Source organism: Fusarium pseudograminearum, chromosome 3 (assembly GCF_000303195.2).
Source record: "Fusarium pseudograminearum CS3096 chromosome 3, whole genome shotgun sequence".
Taxonomy (NCBI): domain Eukaryota; kingdom Fungi; phylum Ascomycota; class Sordariomycetes; order Hypocreales; family Nectriaceae; genus Fusarium; species Fusarium pseudograminearum.
The window spans coordinates 6,552,414-6,564,930 of NC_031953.1; the positions used below are offsets into that span (position 1 = coordinate 6,552,414).

Sequence of the window (12,517 nt, forward strand, 5' to 3'; positions counted from 1 at the left end):
ATGGCTTGAGAGTTAAGTTATGACATATCATAAAGTCATTAGGCTAGTGGAATAGTGTCATGGAATAAGAGCTTGAGTAGAATTATGATGATTTGTTGCTTCGCAATCCATGTCCCCAACATGAGACAGAATTGTGTCTCACCAACTATAATTAGTCAGCGGGTTTAGCTCAGTTGGGAGAGCGTCAGACTGAAGTCAAACTTCAATCCTCACCAAGTGATATCTGAAGGTCATGTGTTCGATCCACATAAACCGCAGTCATTTCTTTTTGCTGCTTGGAGCTTTGACCCTAGTCTAGTCAGTTGTTGGGGCTGAGTACCTTGCAGGGTTTTGCGCTTACGATAGAGGTAGTCAGTTCAGTCAGCCTTGGGCTAGGTATAAGTGTTTCAGTCAGAAATTAATACAGTGTCTTCAGCCTCTCTCGATTTGTTCCTATCTCCCACTTGGCAACTCTCACTACTATAAGCATCCAACATGGCCGTCCTAGATGATGAAGAGCTTACGACAATCACCAACAACCCTGATGCACACGAGATTATTTATACACCTCTTGACAGCACTTGCCATGAGATCCGGTTGCTTACGTTGCACCCAGCAAGCAAGGAAAGCGATCGGATCTGTTGTACTCTTTCCCACGCCGAGTTGAAGCCCACCAACTCCTCAACTCTCCCTGTTTACGAAGCCCTCTCCTACGTCTGGGGTAAACCCGACTTCTCGGAATTAATTCTTCTCAACGATACATACTTCTACATCACACCAAGTCTAAAATATGCCCTCTCATGCCTGAGATACAAGACCCAACCATGCGTTCTATGGGTAGATGCACTCTGCATCAACCAGTCAGATATTCCAGAACGCAATCAACAAGTCGCTTTGATGCGTGAAATTTACTCAAAGTGCGAGAGAGACATCGCTTGGTTGGATCCAGTCGTTGGTGTGGCCTTCACGTCGGACGATATATACAACGATCCAAAACTTGCTCAAATGGAAGCCAGCATTAAGGAGGGTATGGAACTGATGAATACCATCATAGAAAAGGACCGCAATACTCTTGGGGAACTGTTAGCCCCCTATCATGACGGTGGGTACAGACTTGAATATAACGAAGAGGTTCGTCTCCGCGATTTGTTCGACTCGCCGTTTCTGTGGAAACGTCTTTGGGTTATGCAAGAGCTTTCATTAGCGCCCAAGCTGGTTCTCATGTGCAAGGGTGCTGAACTTGACTGGGACTCGTTATCGGCTCTTCTGAAGGACCAGCCATATCTGGACGCGTTTCACATGGGGGATTCTCATGCCTTTTACCTACCAGTCTGGAGCGACTTGTTTGTCCGAATCAAGCTCATCGAGGATCAACGCCGGCTGTTCAGTTCACCTGGACAGGTCAGTTCGAAACTGATGGATGTATTAACCAGGTTTCGCGAGATGGAGTCTACTGATCCCAGAGACAGGATCTATAGTCTCCTTGGCTTGGCGACTGATGATCATGGAATCCACGCCGACTATACCAAGTCGGTACCTGATTTGTATCGGACCACTACTATTTCCTTGATCAATCTGTCTGGGAATCTGGATATCTTGTGTCAAAATCCATTCGAGGCCAGTAGGGGACACAAGGCTCTTCAACATGCACAAGATGCCCTGCCTTCTTGGGTCACCGAGTTTAACTCGAGCCACAGAGACTGTGCAGAGATTATGTTCGCCCAGCGCGACATTTTCAACGCCGGAGTCACGACCTACGAGACACCCTGTCGGCTTGTTGGACCCGGAAGTGATACCTTGATTGTGCGAGGCATCATTCTCGGAGCTATCGGACCAATTCTCCAGGTCAGAGACCAAGACTATACCGCTCGCGATATGTTGAAACTATATTTCAGCGAAGAAGCAATCCTGAAGCCCAAGAGTCGCATCTATGCCCCGAAGATTGGTGGAAAGACGTTGACAAGCGGCGAGACATGTTTACGTGCGTTCTGGCGGACGCTCGTAAAGGATTGCACATTACCACCTAAAATGAGACGTTTAAAAAGCAACGAGGTCAGGTCTCTCGACAAAGTCAACATGAAGGAGTTGTCCAACGAGACGATGATCAACGTTAGTACAATTTGTGTCGAAAATGATCTATACAGCGACCGATCTATGTTTTCCAAGTGCTTAGGCAACACCTTGGATTATAGTGGTATCAAAAGCAAGTTCTCCACGTCGCCTGTAGGCAACCCTTATAGCCATTACGCGACAAAGCACTATATGTTTGTGGTGACGGACAACGGACTATATGTTCTTGCAAGGCCTCATGTTGAGGAGGGAGATGTTATTGCTGTTCTGGATGGTGGCAAGGTACCCATGATTTTAAGAAAGGCTGGTCAGGTTTCTGAAAAGGACGGTACTAGGGATACTTATAAAGTTGTTTGTCCGGCGTATGTACATGGATTTATGGATGGGCAGGTAAAGGCTAGTGTTACTGAGGGTTGGTTGAAAAAGCAGGATATCTTGCTGGTTTGATAAGCTGCTCCAGGCAGGTAGGTATTACTCGTTACTAATAATACATGTGAAATGATGGAATAGTCTCACTCGCTTGCATCGATGTAAGAGTTTAAGAATAATGTGCCACCTGACAGCGCTTATCCGATACAAATGCTCGTTTGTTCGGCTGTCACAGATCTCCTGATGTCATCCAGCGAGCGTCAAGCGCAGCAAAATTCCCCTTAAGGTAATCTCTGCGGCAATGTTAGCCACATACGTACATTGACAAATATTCCAACCACCCATGTTTGTCTGACATGCGAGTTGTTTGCACTTTTACTATGAGACACGATAATATTCTTGGAATACTTTATGCAGGACTCGACTTGAGACATTATATGATGCAATGATCGTCATGTTTTCTTTTTCTCGGTCGTCGAAACCACCTAAAACCGTATATATACTCCCATCTGTCGAGTTCTTATAGCATCTAACTTTGATACTTGATTATAGCCGATTATTCAATTCCTATACATCCTCTTATTTATAGCTCCAAATAGGTCAATGTCTTACCAAGTCCCTCAGAATGGCGTCTTGCCTCCAATGCCTCCACAAGGATATGCCATGCCCAGTCCCCCTAGCCAGCCACAGAGCCACTCCATGTACCACCCTCCCCAACACTGTACATCAACTCCATCGCAGAATCAGATGGACGGCCCGGCTCGCTATAAAGTGGCCAAGCCTACTTTCCACAGCCGATACGAATGCAGACCCGACCATGCATCCGACGGCCCGGTTACATACAGCCTCAAAGTGTCAAAGGATCCAGATTTGTCCTTTAGCGCGGAGGGAATCCCAATGGGTGCATGCTACCTTCCAAACTACAAGCGCGTCTCTCGAAGCGATGCCAAAAGCTTCAAGATTGTCATTGGAAGGCCCCCGAACGTACAGTACATACAGATGATTCATCGCGGCAATGACGACTTGGGCTGGACATTTATGTTTAACCTTCCCAATACTGGACAGCCCATACCCATGACTTGGAAGAAGGACAACAATGTTGCTGTCGATGGAATGCACGCTTCACGTCTCAGTGACAACAACTTTAAACTTCAAGATCCTCATGGACAACTCATGGCTGTTTTTACGAGTCATACTATGAGTTTGCGACTGAGTGCAGTTGGTACTATGCAGATAAACATGGATCTGGGTCCCATATTCGAGTATGCTGTCATTATGAGCTTGCTTTCGATTTATGAGTACCAAAAGCGGGAGGAGGACGAGAACTCGACTCATCTTAATGCTGCTGCTGGGGCTGCAGCGGCTAGTAGCTGTTGACAAGTTTTACCATCGCAACGGAATTGCGTCATAACATCTGGCTATCCTCACTTTATTTGCGCTTCCTTTGAGTTTTCGTTAGTATAGTAGCTCTGCCAGTCTCCTGGGAAGTAAATCTGTTGATTCGTTTTGATGGAACAATCGAAGACATGTTTCGGCTAGGATATACATAAATTCAAGAACGATATGATAAATAATGCGTGACAGTTCTTTCTAACGCCTCTAGATCGAATATGTGAGAAACCGTTTTAGCTCCGGAGTCCAATCTCTAACAGGGTCATTTTGTGCCAAGCCAATCCCATGAGGCCCGTCAGGAAGTACCACCACATGAGCCAATCTGCCGTGTTTCGCCATGGCTTCTGCATAGAGATATGTGTTCTGAACGGGTACAAGACCGTCATTCGAAGTGTGGAAAAGGAAGGTTGGTGGTGTCTTGTCAGAAACTCTCTTCTGCACTGACAGCTCGTCAATCTGTTGCTTGGTAGGATTGTTTCCAAGAAGATTGTATCGAGAGTTCTCGTGTGTGTAGTCGTTCTCAAGTGTTATGACCGGGTATCCCAAAATGCCAAAATCGAGGTTAGTCGTAGGATTGGTAAGTGTATTTCCTGCAAGGTGGCCACCAGCTGAAAAGCCCCAAATGCCGAGCTTCTTCAGATCAGGGGCTTCTTGGCGAATGAGATCCAAGGCACCGAGAGCTTCTTCCATGGGTTTTGGATATAGTGGCGGGGTCATGTTGGAGGCTGTCGTGTACTCAAGAACCCAGGCGTCGATGCCAAGAGTGTTGAGATACCGGGCAGGGTCGTGTCCTTCGTGGCCTCGAGCCATCATGCTGTAGCCACCACCGGGACATACTAGAACACCGACTCCGGTTGAGTTGGCGGCCAGAAAGGCAGTGAGTTGTGAGGGGTCGAGCCTGTGAGTGTTAGAATATGAGGACCTGGCTATATACTGTGGTGGCTTCTGAAGAGGCTAGTACTAACTTCATTATGACTTATCCAGACGTTCAACTGACAACACCTGTACAAGCCATTTCAATCGAGGTTGGCAAATAAGCGGAAATATATACCTTTCCAAATTAACCGGCTTCTTGGTTTTCATAGCCACAGTCCCAATTACCGCGGATGAATTCAACTGTGGGGAGCCAAGACCTCCTTCATCACCCCGCATAATACCACGTTGAGGGCATTTACCCGGTCAAACTCTTCGATCCCGGTCGTCTATCGTCCGATTACCTTAAAGATTGCTGTTCCTGGCATTAATCCCGAGGTCATATGATATAGGCTATCTGGAAGGCGAAAAAGTCCACCAATGGTCATGTTTCCGACAACTTGGGGTGATATACTTGCGGGCCAGATCGTTTTGCGAACATTCTATGGCTAATGGTTAGACTAACGGGTAGTGACATGGATGGCAAGAGACAAAAGACGACAATGGTAGATCATGAAACGTGAAATGGTATTAATACAATTATTGAGAATAGCTTGGACAGACACCTCTACATTGAACTGCAGAGTAAGACAAGACTAAGACAAGACTCAGAAAGAATCAACACATCTATTTGAACAGGTTTTGTGCGTTGGTCGCTCGCACAGCGTTTGCCTTAACAGGATCGTTAAAGACAACATCCACCTCCTTGTCAAAAGCAGCAGCATACTTGGCAGCTTGCTTCATAGGTGTAAAAACAGTATCCGAACCCCAAACGATCCTAGTGTAGTCGACCCATCGCAGCAGAGCAGGGATAGCAAAGTTGACAGGCCAGGGGCCAGCAAGGTCGAAGAAGAAGTTCTTAGCAAGGGTTTCCTTCATCGACTCCTCGGTAAGGTTCAAGCCGGGGTACAGAGCGCTGTAAGTGACGATTCGGTCCAGGGTGGGGATAAGACCACCACCAGCGTGAGACATGATCCACTTGAGGTTGGGGAACTTGGTTGGCATGCTGGTGTAGAACAAGTCGGCGAATGTTCGTGCAGTCTCAAAGGGAAAGTCGAGGGTGGGGGCAGCGAACTGGCGAACGGCCACAGGTCGGTTGAGGGCTTGCCATTGCTGTTGAGAAATAGTGGGCGCGTCCTTGTCGATATCGAATCGCATTCCTTGGAATTCAGTGCAAGGCGTTGTGGGGTGCTCGAAAATGGTGACGTTGAGCTCGTTCAGAGCCTCGTAGATGGGCTCAAGATCGCGGTCTCCAAGGTACAATCCGTAGTAGTTGGACATCATCACAACACCATCGGGCTTTGGGTCGAGCTCGCCAAAGGAGTACTGAATCTCCTTCAACGAGGCCTGAATGTCGGGCAGAGGCAGAGAAGCGAAGTAGCCGAACTCCTTGGGGTACTTGGCTTTCAACTCAGATCCGTACTTGTTGACCTGTCGTGCAAGGCTGATAGCCTTCTGAGTGGCGGTCTTTGAAGGAACATTCAGGTAAACTCCAGGGCTTGAAATCGACAAGATTGATCTCTCAATGTTGTTCTCCTTCATGAACGTCAAATGAGACTCGGCATCCCAGGTCTATGTCGGAATTAGTATTGGCGTTACGTCAATGGAGATTGGTGGACTTACAGGAATACCGGGCATTCCATCGGGACCAGGTACATGGCCAGCCTCCCTCAAAGCATCCGCGTAGAAATCAGGCACAAGATGGGCGTGGACGTCCACCTTGGCTGACTTTGCTGGTGGCGGTGTGCTTTTGCAAGCCGCCACTGAGACAGAGAGACTGAAGATGGCAAGAAACTTCATGATGTAGCGACTGTAGCGTAATGAATTTGGCGTGAATGAACGCAACGGAGAAGAAAGTCTTGAGAGAACAAGAAAGTGACTATATTTTGAGGGTTGTTCAATTGCATTTATGGAAATGCTCAGAGGCTCAACAGAAAAGCAATCCTTGGCATCAGCATTTAATGACAGGAGTTAATTAAATCCTTCACGGCACCGACGGCCAAGTCTGGGGGCTTGGATTGATCGGTGTCTGCCTCGCATTGGCTTGTTTGATGCTTTACGGGTACCAGTAAGCGCTAAGGCTGTGTCACTGCAACTGTGGCAGAGCAAACTGCCGGGGCTGTACCTTGGATGCTACAGAAGCTTGGGCCTAAGAATGTTTATCTTAGCGATTTTATCTTATCTAAACGACGGGATTGATGGGGTTGCAGGGAGTTGACAGAGACGCTACAACCGCATTGTCGGTATACACGATACCCTGAAGGATTCTGTAGATTTGATGGTTGATTCTGGCTGTAGGAATGTTAAAGCTGACAATAAAGACATGGCTGAGCCAGTCTCCTAACAAGCTTGACCTTCTCGGCCGACAATCGGGTTTATGCACAGCTGTCCGAATAACTTATGTGGTCACCATCAATTGGTGATAGCATGACAATATTGCATTGCCCAGATAACGAATCACCGTGTCTGGTACCTGCATGGAACGTACATACTTCACGAGAGCTATCAACTGCCGCCAGACCGGAGTAATGCAGCTGTTTTTGTACCGACTGTGTCTCTTGCTTCGATCCTTTAGATGCGGAAGGACAGACAGCCAATGAAGTCATACTAGCGGTGTTTTGAAGCATCGAAATGCATCTCGAAAAGCTTGGTTGACATAAGGCTGCACATAAATCCTGGACATTCCCAGTCTGCCAGTTTCAAGGCAGACCCAAAGGATGCCGACAAACTTCGGGCTGTTTTTGAACCCTGGCTATTCACCAACATGGCAGGGACCGCAGCCGAAATGCTACGTCTCAATTTCATTCAGACGATCCTTCTCGTTCTTCACGTCATCCCACCCAACTGATTGCCCACGGCTAACCCAAGTTATTCCCAGCCCCTGTCGCAGGCGGATTCTGGGGCAAGGGCGAATTTCCATTGTCTCTAACCAGAGCAGGCTTAGTCGCATTCTGAGCCGTGGCTGATCGCTTCCGAATTGAGACGCTACCAGAGACATTGGTTAATCCCTTGCATAAAGAAGCATAAAATCCGATCATCTTGACCACACAAAACTCGGGGCATCCGCCATGTCTGGTGTCAATCAGCGGCTGATGATAAGACAAAAGGTCAGACGCTGTAAACTCGTGCATATGTCTAAGAAGACAAAGGGAGGACAATGAGAATAATTTACAGGCAGGCAAGTATGTAGATAAATTAAAGACCTGGCCTGTCACTTGAGTGGCTTTTTATTCCCGTCGTTGTTGAAATAATGCTCTTATGACCATGCATGTTGCCAACATTTTTGTACCAGAAGAGTGCTGTGCGCTGGTGATACTTGGATTCCTTTTTACTTGCCTCGCCTCTGTTTTTGTGATCCTGAGATTCATTACGAGGGTTTGCTTGGTGAGGAGCGTTGGCGCTGATGATGGTTTCATCATTCTTGCGAATGTGAGTATTAATGCATCCCACAACACTCTCATCTGACTTTCCTCTCAGCTTGGTACATTGGGCTTCTTGATTGCTGTCATGGAACGTAAGTACTGACACTCTGATATACCATAACTTACTCACAGGATTGTTATCTAGAGGTTCGATTCGGTCTCGGACTACCGCCCAACCCGAAGTTGCTCTCACCCATTATCCAAGCGACGACTGCAAGCGTAATATCATACACCATCTGCCATCTCGCCATCAAAATTTCCATCGCCTTCCAATGTTTTCGCATTTTCATAACACCAAAGGCCCGACGGCTCTTCATCGGTCTCATCGTGTACTTCGCCGTATACGGGATACTTTGTCTTATGTTGACCGTGTTCACTTGCTACCCTGTCGCCAAATACTGGGAAGACTCAATACCGGGGAAATGTCTCGACAATAGAGCTTTGCGTTATGCTTTTGCTGGAATCAATATTGTCAACGATATCATGCTTTTGGTGGCTCCGATGCCATTTCTCCGGAACTTGCAGATTGCAAAAAGGATCAAAGTTGTTCTGATGGGTGTTTTTGCAGCGGGAGCAGTGTAAGTTTTCGCCCCACTCCATCACTCGCTTGGATGCTAATAACGAGACACAGTGCTTGCATTGTTGCAATAATTAGACTGCACTCTCTCTGGGCTTACAGCTCAGTGTCTATATCCCAGCGACCAGGTGAGTTTCTCATTGTTCGATAGTAGTTCATACCAACATTCACAAGCCAAAGGTGTCGATATTGCCATATGGTCTGGTCTCGAATGCAACATTGCAATCATGTGTGCCTGCGTACCTTCGCTCAAACCCTTGTTCTCAAGAGCGTTCCCGAGTTTCTTTGCGTCGCTACAATCGTCAAAGTCGCAATTATCAGGCAACCCTCATTCCCCAGGCAGCTTACACATCTACGACAACAACCCCGAGAACTCTCTAAAATCCAAGCCATCTCAAGGAATCGACTTGGAGATTACTGTTCAGCAGTCTTTTGAGATGAGGACTACCACGGCTGCTGATGATGATACGAGTGAGAAGAACTTGGTGACGGTGAACACAGCACAGTATCATACTAAGAGGATGTCACATCGGGCTCTGGAATAGAAGAGGGCGGATCGATCTTGTGGTTAGAACGGTGAAAAGCAACCTTATTTAATTAGAGCGTTGTTACTGGAATGATTAATTGAGTATCATAGTATTGTATAGGTACCATCAATTGAATGCGTAATGTTGTTCAAATTTTGTTTGTGTTCCAATAGCTCACTATCTCTCAATCTGAACAACAGTCATGTTCAAACAATGACTTCGAATACCGCTTTGACGCCGAGATGGTCAGTAACCCACGGCTTCTCAAACCCAATCGCAAGGATTTCATTTCTAGCATCCTCGTCCTCCTGATCCGGCTCAACATCACTCCCGAATCTCTCAAAATGTAGAATCTTAAGTCCAACACCACGGAAAAACACCTTATCCATACGAGAACAGCCATACAATTTCCGCAGCTCAGGTAAAGCCTGTTGACCCCATGTGTAGCCACCAGTATCATCACCTCGTCCGTCGCCTTCTTCACCGCCAAGCTCCAAATATGCGTCTTTGAGATTGTTTTCAGAGTGGAGTGTGCGGTCAAATGGTTGGATAGCGTTGAAATCTCCCGTGACGACCGCGTCGGCAACATCGTCAGCGTGCATGTGTGACGCGATGAGTTGCGTTTGTGCCGGACGTAGCGGTGGTTCAAGGGCAAGAGACTCGAGATGGGTGTTGCAGAACCTGAATTTTCTGCTATCTGAAGGAAGCGAGACGTCAACAAACAAAGCGTCTCGTTCCATCTTGGTCGCCGAATAGTGGACACGAAAGCACGACGATATGTTGAGCCGTCGGTCAATCAACGTGGTTGTACCATAAGCCCCAGAAGCCCACTCCGACGAGTCAACATCCGTTTGATAGAACCCTTCCCGAATCCATTCCTTCTCGCCGATGGTGTTCAAATCAGATGGTACACATTCTTGTAGATTGGCAATGACCGCTGTGTCCTCATCCAATCGATGTTGCCGACTAAGCTCTTCCAAGTGCTTGAGAGCAGCGTTCATTCGAGATTTAGCATGAGGCAGCATAAAGTCTATGTTCCAGCTGTACACTGCTATTTTCTTTATCTTTGGCCTTGCAGATGATGCCTCGGTGGATTGGAGAGGTTGCCATTCGTTGTCTTTGGTAACCCATCCGTAGAAGGCCTGTTGCCATATTTGGTCGGCTTTCCATGAAACTGAGGAAGTTGGTTTCCTCATTTCGATGGTGTATTGGATGGCTTTTTGAATAATGCTGTTCATGAGAACGTTTGTGTAGGTAATGTAATAAGAAGGTGGTTGATGCTAAATTTGGACTGGTACTGAGACAGTCGATGGGTGAGATTTTGACAAGATCGGAGCCGGGCGGGGTAAATATCTGACATGGCACCCGAGGCACCCGACTTCGTTTTTATTCATAACAATCTTAAATATATTTTATGGACTCGTAGAATGAAAATATATACAAATCGCGACTAATGGTCTTACTGACAAGACAGACAGTCTATAAATCCAACTCAAAGTCCCACACCTGTAGCTTCCTGTCCGGGAACCCTCCGGCCTGTCTCACAAATACACTCAAAACACCAAACTCATGCAGCCTAGTCTTGTCGAAGAGAGGCTCAGTAGCCGTATTCGGGATCTCAGCAAGAGGTGTCCAGTCCTTGAATCCCTTGGAAGCCGTTGCCACATAAATCCCAGTCGCTTGCTTCACAGGGTCCGGGAGAAGTCCGAACAAGTACTCGCCTGTTGCGTCTCCAGCCAGTTTGCCTCGTGGGTCGTAGAGGTCAGGACCATTTAGACCAGCTGGGTTTATCGCGTTTTTGGTCCATTTTCCTATGGACGTTAGTCTGGACCCTAAGTGAAATGAGGTGGCTTACCGTTGGTGTCTCGCAGGTAATGCTGATAGAGGTGCTTGCCGGAAAGCAAATCCCTCATGAGGACGTGGAAACGTCCCTTGGTATCGACAAGCTGGCCCTCTTGGTTGACCATACGACTATTCTGTGGAATATCCCAAATCAGAGTGCTTGCATCAGAAGTCGAGATGGGTTTAGTAAGCTTGGCGCCATTCGTGTTGAACCATGTTTTGCCATCGTCATTGGAGTAGGCAAAGTACACGCCATGGTTAGTGTCAGCATTCGGTGTCTCCCGTACAGTCCAAGACGTGTAAAGCTTTCCGTCAAGGTAATCAAGGCCGTTAATGTACGCGTTATTATCGTCACCTCGGATGTACATCCCTTGAGCTTGCCATTTGCCTGTAGAGGAACTGTAGCGATGGATGTAGCTGTCTCCAGATCCAGACCTATCGTTTTTATAAGCATCAGTTTCGTAACTTGGGCTTGGTAAACTCACTGTCCGATGCGAAACTCAAGAAGCATATCACCATTAGGAAGCGGTTCGAAACGAGGATACGTCAATGGTGAGTAAGGTCCTTGAGATCCATCCAATGTGTGAACAACTGGACCAAACAGTTCTGAAGACCATTTTGAGGGAACGTTCTTGGCGATGCCTGCTTTGGAGACTCGGTAGTTGATGGGTACATCCTTCAAAAATTAGTTTGACCCTGTTGATCGCTCGTGCAACTCACATGATGGTCAAAACTAAGATGAATCTTTCCATCGCCAGAAATACCCATGGAAATCATGTTATGTCCATCCATCGTCTTTTGGGTGTAATCATCGAGCGTAAGATATTCCCAGTTTGCCACACTAGGAGAGATCTTTCTTCGACCAAGCCGGACAAAGTGGTTGAGGTATCCTGCTGGGGCAGTTTCGTAGAATGTCACATATTGATAGTTTCCGTAGGTGATGAGCGCGTCTTCCTGGTAGCTTACACCATTAAGTCGCTCGGAACCCTGGATGTCTGTACCGATGGTCCATTGTTTGGTGGATTTGATCTTCAGGGCCGTAGTGGTCGCCATTAGGCTCGTTAGGGAAAGGAATATGCTGAAGAGGCGCATCGTGGTCAGTGGTACAGGGATTGGTTGAGACAGGAATGGGGAAGCGTGGATGTACCAATTGCTTTATATACCGGATTTATTAACGATCGAATTTCTTCCAGGGTTGTCGCAATCCCCGTATAGTCAATCCTTGGTTTGGGGAAATTTGATGCCGGCAAAGTTGAGCTTGGCTATGAACAAGGGTATGGATATTATCACATTCACCTTCCATATCACGTCTAGGTTTTATCATCCCTAGAAGGCCCAGATTTTAGACGACGAGACGGTGATCGTATTGGTTGGGCAAGTACTCGTAAAAACAACAAGCGATCGGAGGATTGACCGGTTTCGTATAT

General features: G+C 47.1%; 5 protein-coding genes across 5 annotated transcripts; 2 read left to right on the forward strand and 3 right to left on the reverse strand.

Annotated features, from left to right (window-relative positions):
• Positions 1 to 474: 474 nt before the first annotated feature.
• Positions 475 to 3,795, forward strand: FPSE_02406 (uncharacterized protein; the record flags this gene model as incomplete). The annotated part of the gene is made up of 2 exons (XM_009255525.1): positions 475 to 2,411; positions 3,018 to 3,795. 2 exons carry the CDS (start codon positions 475 to 477, stop codon positions 3,793 to 3,795), a joined length of 2,715 nt encoding a protein of 904 aa, XP_009253800.1.
• A 222-nt stretch (positions 3,796 to 4,017) lies between these two features.
• On the reverse strand, positions 4,018 to 4,780 carry FPSE_02405 (uncharacterized protein; the record flags this gene model as incomplete). Its single annotated transcript, XM_009255524.1, has 2 exons — positions 4,018 to 4,708; positions 4,776 to 4,780. The coding sequence occupies 2 exons, from the start codon at positions 4,778 to 4,780 to the stop codon at positions 4,018 to 4,020; spliced, it is 696 nt and encodes a 231-aa protein (XP_009253799.1).
• A 569-nt stretch (positions 4,781 to 5,349) lies between these two features.
• On the reverse strand, positions 5,350 to 6,522 carry FPSE_02404 (uncharacterized protein; the record flags this gene model as incomplete). Its single annotated transcript, XM_009255523.1, has 2 exons — positions 5,350 to 6,294; positions 6,346 to 6,522. The coding sequence occupies 2 exons, from the start codon at positions 6,520 to 6,522 to the stop codon at positions 5,350 to 5,352; spliced, it is 1,122 nt and encodes a 373-aa protein (XP_009253798.1).
• Positions 6,523 to 7,986: 1,464 nt separating this feature from the next.
• Positions 7,987 to 9,266, forward strand: FPSE_02403 (uncharacterized protein; the record flags this gene model as incomplete). The annotated part of the gene is made up of 5 exons (XM_009255522.1): positions 7,987 to 8,151; positions 8,200 to 8,236; positions 8,290 to 8,722; positions 8,776 to 8,849; positions 8,896 to 9,266. 5 exons carry the CDS (start codon positions 7,987 to 7,989, stop codon positions 9,264 to 9,266), a joined length of 1,080 nt encoding a protein of 359 aa, XP_009253797.1.
• Positions 9,267 to 10,727: 1,461 nt separating this feature from the next.
• FPSE_02402 (uncharacterized protein) lies at positions 10,728 to 12,182 on the reverse strand (the record flags this gene model as incomplete). Its single annotated transcript, XM_009255521.1, has 4 exons — positions 10,728 to 11,059; positions 11,104 to 11,525; positions 11,576 to 11,766; positions 11,811 to 12,182. 4 exons carry the CDS (start codon positions 12,180 to 12,182, stop codon positions 10,728 to 10,730), a joined length of 1,317 nt encoding a protein of 438 aa, XP_009253796.1.
• Between the last annotated feature and the right edge of the window lie 335 nt (positions 12,183 to 12,517).